The sequence below is a fragment of the Mobula birostris genome, chromosome 9 (assembly GCF_030028105.1).
Source record: "Mobula birostris isolate sMobBir1 chromosome 9, sMobBir1.hap1, whole genome shotgun sequence".
Classification (NCBI taxonomy): domain Eukaryota; kingdom Metazoa; phylum Chordata; class Chondrichthyes; order Myliobatiformes; family Myliobatidae; genus Mobula; species Mobula birostris.
The window spans coordinates 140747236-140756564 of record NC_092378.1 but is presented as its reverse complement, the minus strand read 5'-3'; the positions used below and the strand labels follow the sequence as shown (position 1 = coordinate 140756564).

At 43.6% G+C, this 9329-nt stretch overlaps 1 protein-coding gene across 1 annotated transcript; it reads left to right on the top strand.

Moving 5' to 3' along the window:
- The first annotated feature begins 4342 nt into the window (after positions 1 to 4342).
- LOC140203137 (myeloid-associated differentiation marker homolog) lies at positions 4343 to 8983 on the top strand. Its single transcript, XM_072268989.1, has one exon. The coding sequence runs from the start codon at positions 4406 to 4408 to the stop codon at positions 5279 to 5281; it is 876 nt and encodes a 291-aa protein (XP_072125090.1). The 5' UTR covers positions 4343 to 4405; the 3' UTR covers positions 5282 to 8983.
- The last annotated feature ends 346 nt before the right edge of the window (positions 8984 to 9329 follow it).

Here is a 9329-nt window from a genome sequence, read left to right as displayed (position 1 = left end):
AACAGCACATTTTCATCTCTTGCGTACTTGTTTAGTGATTCGTGCCAGGTAATGGCGACCTTGTCTGGTCTTTCTGGGACCTACGCTTGTTACACTCTCTTTTCCGCTCAGTGAAGTATGCTGTTTCCTGACCCAAACTAGTTCCGACTGTTGTCTTGTCAGCCATTTCTCCAAAAATTTCGTAGTTGCAAATGTAAGTTCTGTACATGCAGTTAACACTAGCTGTCTGCCCATTATGTTTGGACACACAGTATCCAACAACTTAAAAGCTAATACTGTGTCGGGAAGTTCCATTTTGTACTTACGCGTGCGACTGTACAGTACTTTTGTTCAAAATCAACAATATAATCAGCCATATTTGCAGAACTGTCTCTGGAAACTTTGTCGAAGTCTGAATATACTCATAAATCCAATCCCTTTCTTCCTTCAGAAAAATGGAGTCGGTGCATTTATTAGCGATTTTATACCGTCATCTTTGTTCAAGTCTTCCACCGAAATTTCCATCCTGCTCTTCCTGAGAGCGACAGTACAACTACCTGTGCCTGCTTCTTCTTCACAAGCTCTGTAGCACAAGAAATCCAATTTCATTTTTCCAGCTTTCATAAGGCTTACTCTTGTCGAATGGGATCCAATAATTGGAAACCATCCTCTGCCAACACTGATAATGTAGAGTCAACAAAGAAAAGATTTTCCTTCATTTTTTTAAACTTTACTTTCTCCATTTACGTTTAATACACTAGGCTACCATTTTCTTTCTCAACATTCTCTCCACTGCCACCCTTGTGTGCATACCCATAATGGGGAAAGGGCACATGCCAACTAAAAGCTTACATAGCCCAAAGTGAACAGATCTCAATATGGCTGACCCAGCATGAGGTGAGGAACTGCTGCGTGCTTGTTCCTGCGGAAACATGGCTCCAGTACAACATGCCATACACCACTCAGGGACTTGTGCTAATATTTCTTTGTGACTGTAGGTATTTTCATAACTAAGTGTGCCACGTGTGATTATATGTATTGTGCCTTGCAATTTGGCCTTGGAGGAATGATGTATGGTTGAGTGACAATAATCTTGAACTTGAACTCTGTCACATCCTCATGGAGTAAGAGCCACTGTTGCCTCTAAGCTGTGCTGGTGCGCAATAGTGCTCCAGCGCACATAACCTTTACCATTCAGCTGGAATTGTCTTTTATATAATGTTAATAACATTTTGAAATTATACTAATATCAATTTGAAATCTATGTTAATATAATTGTGAAATAACCTGTAATTAACTATATGTTAATAAATATAATCCATAAATTGTCTAAATAATGAACGTACCACAACATTTACTTTGGAAAACTTTGGAGCTTTAATATCACCTGTGAGTCGGCTGGGGTGATATACTGCGTCTGGTGCTCCCGATGTGGCCTTCTATATATTGGCGAGACCCGACGCAGACTGGGAGACCGCTTTGCTGAACACCTACGCTCTGTCCGCCAGAGAAAGCAGGATCTCCCAGTGGCCACACATTTTAATTCCACATCCCATTCCCATTCTGACATGTCTATCCACGGCCTCCTCTACTGTAAAGATGAAGCCACACTCAGGTTGGAGGAACAACACCTTATATTCTGTCTGGGTAGCCTCCAACCTGATGGCATGAACATTGACTTCTCTAACTTCCGCTAATGCCCCACCTCCCCCTCGTACCCCATCCGCTATTTATTTTTATACACACATTCTTTCTCTCACTCTCCTTCTTCTCCCTCTGTCCCTCTGACTATACCCCTTGCCCATCCTCTGGGTTTCCCCCCCCTCCTCCTTTTCCTTCTCCCTGGGCCTCCTGTCCCATGATCCTCACCTATCCCTTTTGCCAATCACCTGCCCAGCTCTTGGCTCCATCCCTCCCCCTCCTGTCTTCTCCTATCATTTTGGATCTCCCCCTCCCCCTCCCACTTTCAAATCTCTTACTAGCTCTTCTTTCAGTTAGTCCTGACGAAGGGTCTCGGCCTGAAACGTCGACTGCACCTCTTCCTAGAGATGCTGCCTGGCCTGCTGTATTCACCAGCAACTTTGATGTGTGTTGCTTGAATTTCCAGCATCTGCAGAATTCCTCCTGTTTGAGCTTTAATGTATTTACACTGTCAGTGTTTCATGTTGCAACACTGTTACAAATTGCAAAAATAAACACAGGGAGAAAGTCAATAGCTCATTGTTAATAAACCGCCGGCCAGCGCAAAAGTTAATGAAACATGGAAGATTTTCTTTTTTGTACTATATTTCATTATACCCTTCAATTAATAAATAAAATCAAAAATGTGTGATTTTTCAATTTTCAAAGTCCAAGAAAGTTCAAAGTAAATTTATTATCAAAGTATATACATACACACACACAAACATATCTCGGCATCCGTTAGTCTCATGAGACCATGGATTTGCACCCTGGAAGGTTTCCAGGTCACAGGCCTGGGTAAGCTTGTATGGAAGACCGGCAGTTGCCCATGCTGCAAGTCTCCCCTCTCCATGCTACCAACGTTGTCCAAGGGAAGGGCATTAGGACTCATACAGCTTGGCACTGGTGTCGTCGCAGAGCAATGTATGGTTAAGTGCCTTGCTCAAGGACACAACACGCTGCCTCAGCCAAGGTTTGAACTAGCGACCTTCAAATCACTAGACAAATGCCTTAACCACTTGGCCACGCGTCAACACGCGCCAGTACATATATATCACCATATACAACCCTAAGGTCTATTCTCTTGTCAAATTCAATAATAGAATGATAACCATAATAGAATCAATAAAAGGTTGCACCAATTGGGTGTTCAACCAGAATGCAAAAGGCAACAAACTGCTGTACCAGGGTCCTGAATTACCCCTATGAACTGAGAGAGAGAGAGTTATTTAACACCGACATCTTGTTTTTAAGAGAGAGAGAGAGAGAGACAAAGACAGCTTTGGATGATGTTATGGGTTTTCTGCAGCATGTTTACATTTTTACAAGGACACTAGTTTCAGCTTCTGTTTTCTTAGAGAGAGAGAGAGAGAGAGAGGAGGAGCTGGTTGAAGAACAGCTAGTATTCGGCAAGGTGAGATAAATAGAAGGTCAGATGATAAACGGACAGACACATGGTTTTGGACACTGAATGAACTTTGTTGTGCCCACAGAAAAAGTGAGTTTTGGAGGATCGATGAGGTGGATCGATCAGTGGCTCTTGCAGTGTGAACAGGGCGTGACCGGTGGGGAGTTATTTGTGTGTCCAACCCTCACCTGGGTTGATAATTCCACCACAGAAGAACGGTCCCCTTTGTTGTGGTCACAGTCGGTGACTTCTAAAGGATTTCAGAGGACAACGGGGAGATCGATGGCGTCAGCTCACCTGAAGACTTCAAACTTCTCCCTCTCTCTCTCTCCAGCACTACTCAACTCAATACCACGAACTGAACTGAACTTTACTCATCGTGGTAAGACTATTTACCCCTAGACCTGAAGAAGCTTGGTTTTCATATATTTCCACACTTACTTATATATAATCATTGCTAATCTGTTTGATTTATCTGCATTTATATTACTGTATTGTGTAGTTACTAATAAATTCCATTAGTTAATAGCAATACCAGACTCCAAGGTGTTTTCCATTTCTGCTGGACCTTTAACCCGTCATGGGGTACATGAAACGCAAATATAAAAAGAAAGAAATAGTAATGTTAAATAAATAAGCAATAAATACCAAGAACATGAGTTGAAGAGTTCTTGAGAGTCCATAAGGTTGTGGGAATTTCAGTGATTGGACAAGTGAAGTTGAGTGAAGTTATCCCCTTTGTTTCAAGGGTAACAACTGTCCCTGAACCTGGTGGTGTGAATCCTGAGTCTCCTGCACCTTCTTTTCACTAAGTATTCATTGTATGCATATTACAATAAAACAAAACGTTTAAGGTGCCTTGTAAAATTTCCTGCTCATGACCGTGTCTGAAGGTTGACAAGAACTCAGCCCAGAGAAATCAACACATGATTTTTTGCACCGCTACTTTCTCTTTAAAGTTAGATTGTGTCTTTACAGCCAGGAAAGAAAGAACCTTGACGGGTTCAATCCACCCCAAAAGCACAGGCACGTTCTGAAAATGATTTGCCATTAGAAGGGTAGGATGTGTATCTTCTCATAAAGAAATACTTAGACCCAACAGAAAATAAAGTACCTAGGAAACTAATTTTAAGGTAGGCTCTCCTGTGTTATCCCAGCCAACTCAGAGAAGCAAATAAACTATCGGTGTGGCCATCGGACGTGACTCACCAGGAAGAATGTTTGTGGGAGAATATGTAACATATTAAGTTTTATGTGGATAGCAGTGAACCGCACCTCAGTGCATTGCAGCAAAGAGAGAAGTATACCGAGCGTAGAGTTTCCTAGATATTCCGCAGGATGCCTGTGCAAATGAATTTCAGATCGTTGATCACCCCAGTGGGGATTGTGAGGCTTTTTGAAGTCTTCCTTTCATGTACGGCATTCAGTCTGATTGCTCACGTGGATCGTTACTCTGGACCTTACGGAGGTTGGTGTATGTTCGCATGGTGCTTTTCATTCGCCGTCACCTTTATCATTGTTGTGTTGGAGCTGACAGGCCTTCACACCAATATTCCGATATCCTGGGAGGACTTCACCACCTCATTTGCGATGCTGGCCACGCTTTTGAACCTGACTGCCTCGATTATTTACCCCACTGTTTACCTCTCCTCCAACAAGCGTGCAACTGAGGACCAACAAATAGCAGCCACCGCCATGTCCTGCCTGTGCTTTATTGCCTATACGATTGAAGTCAGTCTCATGCGAGCAAAGCCTGGTGAAGTCAGTGGCTTTTTAAAGACTGTTCCAGGACTGCTTAAAGTGTTGGAAGCTTTCATCGCCTGCATTATCTTCGTACTTGTTGAGGGCTCATATGGGGCCAACTCTGGTCGGCAGTGGTGCATGGCTGTATACTGCATCTGTTTTATCCTCACCTTCCTGATCATAATTTTAACCATTGCTAAGCTCACAGCTACATTACCATTTCCTTTCGAGACTTTTTTGACAGTCTACAACGTCCTGGCCGTTCTGATGTACATTACCGTGGCAATCATCTGGCCAGTTTTCTGCTTCAGCGAACGCTACGGCACTCCGAACAGACCACAAGCCTGTGCACGAGGCAACTGCAAGTGGGATAACCAAGTCACAGCGACTGTTTTAACCTATGTTAACCTTATTGTCTACATTGTGGACCTGGTTTATTCAGCCAAGTTAGTCTTTATTTCTCGGGTTTAAGTGCTTCTGAATACCATAGGCGTTGGTGATAGGGGAGATAGCTTCAATGGGGATCCTAAGTCAACATTACCTAGACTGTGGCCACTTTATTAGGTACCTCCTGCACCTAAAAAAGTGGCCACTGAGTGTACATTCATGGTTTTCTGCTGTCGTAGTCCATCCACTTCAAGGTTGGACATGCTGTGCATTCAGAGATGCTTTCCTGCACACTGCAACTGTAATCTGTGATTATCTGAGTTACTGTTGCCTTCCAGTCAGCTTGAACCGGTCTGGCCATTCTCCTCTGACCTCTCTCATTAACAAGGTGTTTTCACCCACAGAACTGCCACTCACTGGATTTTTTTTGTTTCTTTTTGTAAACTTTAGAGGCTTAAGTCCCAGGAGGTCAGCAGTTTCTGAGATACTCAAATTAACCCATCGGGCATTAAACAGTCAGCCACTTAGATAACATTTCTTCCCCATTCTGATGCTTGGTCTGAATAACAACTGTACCTCTCGACAGTGTCTGCATTGAATTACTGCCACATGTTTGGCTAATTAGATATTTGCATTAATGAGTAGATCTATAAGTGCACCTAATAAAGTGGCCATTGAGTGTGTATTCTGCAGGCTAATATTGTTCCTTATGGATTGAAATTGTGGCGGAACATCCATACTTCTCTGCCCCTGAATAGGCTTATTTGGCACTGTACCCTATCACGGTCAAATCTTTCCTTACTCACCCACTCCTTTTGTCGATGGATTTTTATTGCCTTCACCCTCTCACAGATGTTCCTTTCTGCCTTCTCTTGCTCTCCCCTCCTTTCTCTGATGGAAGGTCACCAGAAACGAAATGTTAACTCCATTTCCCTGCCTACCGAAATTGGCAGACTTGCTGAACATTTCACTATCACAAGAGATTCTGCAGATGCTGGAAATCCAGAGTAACACACACAAAATGCTGGAGGAACCCAGCAGGTCAGACAGCATCCGTGGAAAGGAATAAAGAGACGATGTCCTGTGCAGAGACCCTTCAACAGGAATGAAATTTTACAGCTTTTTTTTTTTCTGTTTTAAGTTAGTGCATTGGCCAACTCTCACAAAAACAACGCAGGTGGTAGAAGCTTAGGTTCACTACACAAGATGTCAGATTTAGCCTTTTGTCCTGATTCGCAGAGACACGGTTATGGTGCTGTGGGAAGCTCAGCCCAGGTAGTGAGTTTTCGTGTTACTTTATAACCTGCTGCTGCAGATGTGTAGGGGCTGGATATGCGAAAAGGCAGAAATTTGGTTTCCTGCTGCAGGTTCTCGGTCTGAAATGTCAACTGTGCTCTTTTCCTTAGGTGCTGCCTGGCCTACTGAGTTCCTCCAGCATTCTGTGTGTGTTGCCAGGAACTTGGTTTAGCTGTAATCCAATTAGGAGGGAGATAAATATTCGTCACCTGTGTTAACTTTGTAATTGATGAGGCCCTCATGCAGCATCAGTGCTGCTTGGCACAGGCACTTGGCTGTGTACTGCAAAAACTGTTGAAAGGGTGGAGGTTTCTGGAAGACAATTGTGTCCAATAACTGGGGGGGGGCATGGTAGCATAGTTCAAAGTATATATATGTCACGAAATACAACCCTGAGATACATTTTCTTGCGAGCATTCTCAATAAATCCATAATAAAATAGTAACCATCACAGAATCAATGAAAGACCAAACCAACTTGGGCATTCAAACAGTGTGCAAAAGACCGCAATGTGCAAATGCAAAAAGAAAGAAATAATAATAATAATAATAAATAAATAAGCAATAAATATCGAGAATATGAGATGAAGAGTCCTTGAAAGTGAGTCCATAATCAACGATGAAGTGAAATAGTGTGAAATTATCCCCATTGTTTCAAGAGCCTGAAGGCCGAGGGGTAATAACTGTTCCTGAACTTGCTGGTGTAAGACCTGAGGCTCCTGTGCCTTCTACCTGGTGGCAGCAGTGAGAAGAGAGCATATCTTGGATGATGGGGTCCATGATGATGGATGCTGCTTTCCTGCAATGACGTTTTGTATAGATGTGCTCAATGCTGGGGAGGGCCTTACCCAAGGTGATTGGGCCTTGTCCACTACTTACTGTGGGATTTTCCGTTCAAGGGTATTGGTGTTTCCATACCAGGCTGTGATGCAGCCAGTCAATGCACTATCCACAACACATCTATAGAAGTTTGTGAAAGTTTTAGATGTCATGCTGTATCTTCGCAAACTCCTAAGGAAGTAGAGGTGCTACCATGCTTCCTTTGTAATTGCACTTACGAGCTGGGCACTGGACAGGTTCTCTGAAATGTTAACACTGAGGAATTTGGAGTTGCTGATCCTCTCTATCTCTGATCCTCCAATGGACATCTGGTTTTGTCCATTTGTCTGCTGGCTGAGTAAGATGTTGAAGAGGTTGTTGTTATGACACCACTCAGCCAGACTGTCAATCTCCCTCCTACATGCGGATTCATCACCACCTTTGATTCAGCCTAGGACTTCAGCGTAACACTATTACAGCACCAATGACACGGGTTCAATTCCGCCACTCTCTGTAAGAAGCTTGTACCTTCATCCAGCATGTGTTTCTTCTGGGTGCACCGGTGTCCTCCCACACTCAAAAGACAGTCAGGTTACTCGTTTAATTGGTCATGTGGGTGCAGGATTGTGAGATGGTAGGGCCTGTATTTTTAAATATTTTATTCCAAAAAATCTGGAGAAGGAAACCAAGGAGCTGGTTTTGGAGCAGCTCTGCCTTATCTTGGCACTGTTTTGATATGGTTGGGTGTTTGTATAGGATCGTGGTTTATGTGTGGGGAACAGGGCTGCCCACTCGCAACTGTTCTCAGGCTATTCAGTTGGAATTACTAGAGTGAAGTCTGAATGATCATTCTAATTCTTCTCCACTACTTCATGAAGAACCTAATTGTTGCTTATTTGTTCTCCAAGTGATTTCTTTTGCTACTGTTTGAGATTTTGTAATTAAAGTAGTAACAACTCATGTGATACTGTCTTCGTTTGATACTGAGGCTTTTCAACTCTAACAATTAACCAACCAATTTCAGAACGAGTTTGTGGCACAGAGATGTGATAGTTGACAAATCCGCAGTGGCAGTTACAGGTACATTGGCCAAGAACCTCCTCTCACTCAAAATATTTCTTCCCTCCCTTCCTTCACTAACAGCTCCTCCCTATTCTTTTAATTCCTTACCAACACATACAGTATATCAAACCTCCCCCTTATGATGTTTAAGAAAGTAATTGAATGTTAAGGAGCATATGCACAGCACAGATATTGTGGGCTGAAGGGCTGTGCTGCTCAATATCCTTCAGCATAATATGGCTCAATACACACCATTTGGCCCATCAAGCCCATGCTGACCATCAACCAGCCATATACACTAATCCCATTTTATTCCCCTGTTAGATTCTTCCAAACAGCTGCACCTAGGGATAATATACAGGAAGGCAATTATCCTACCGGCTCGCATATTGTTGGGACGTGGGAGGAAAGCAAAGCAGCGGGGAGAAAAAAACCATCATGGGGAGATACTGCAAACTCCACACACACAGTAACCAAGCTCAGGATTGAAGTCGGGTCACTGGAGCCGTGAGGCACCAGGTCTGCAAGCTGTTCCACCCTGTCACGAGGAAATCTGCAGATGCTGGAATTTCAAGCAACACACGTAAAAGTTGCTGGTGAATGCAGCAGGCCAGGCAGCATCTCTAGGAAGAGGTACAGTCGACATTTCGGGCCGAGACCCTTCGTCAGGACTAACTGAAAGAAGAGCTAGTAAGAGATTTGAAAGTGGGAGGGGGAGGGGGAGATCCGAAATGATAGCAGAAGACAGGAGGGGGAGGGATGGAGCCAAGAGCTGGACAGTTGATTGGCAAAAGCCTCCTGTCTTCTCCTATCATTTCGGATCTCCCCCTCCCACTTTCAAATCTCTTACTATCTCTTCTTTCAGTTAGTCCTGATGGAGGGGCTCGGCCCAAAACATCGACTGTACCTCTTCCTAGAGATGCTGCCTGGCCTGCTGCGTTCACCATGTTCCACCC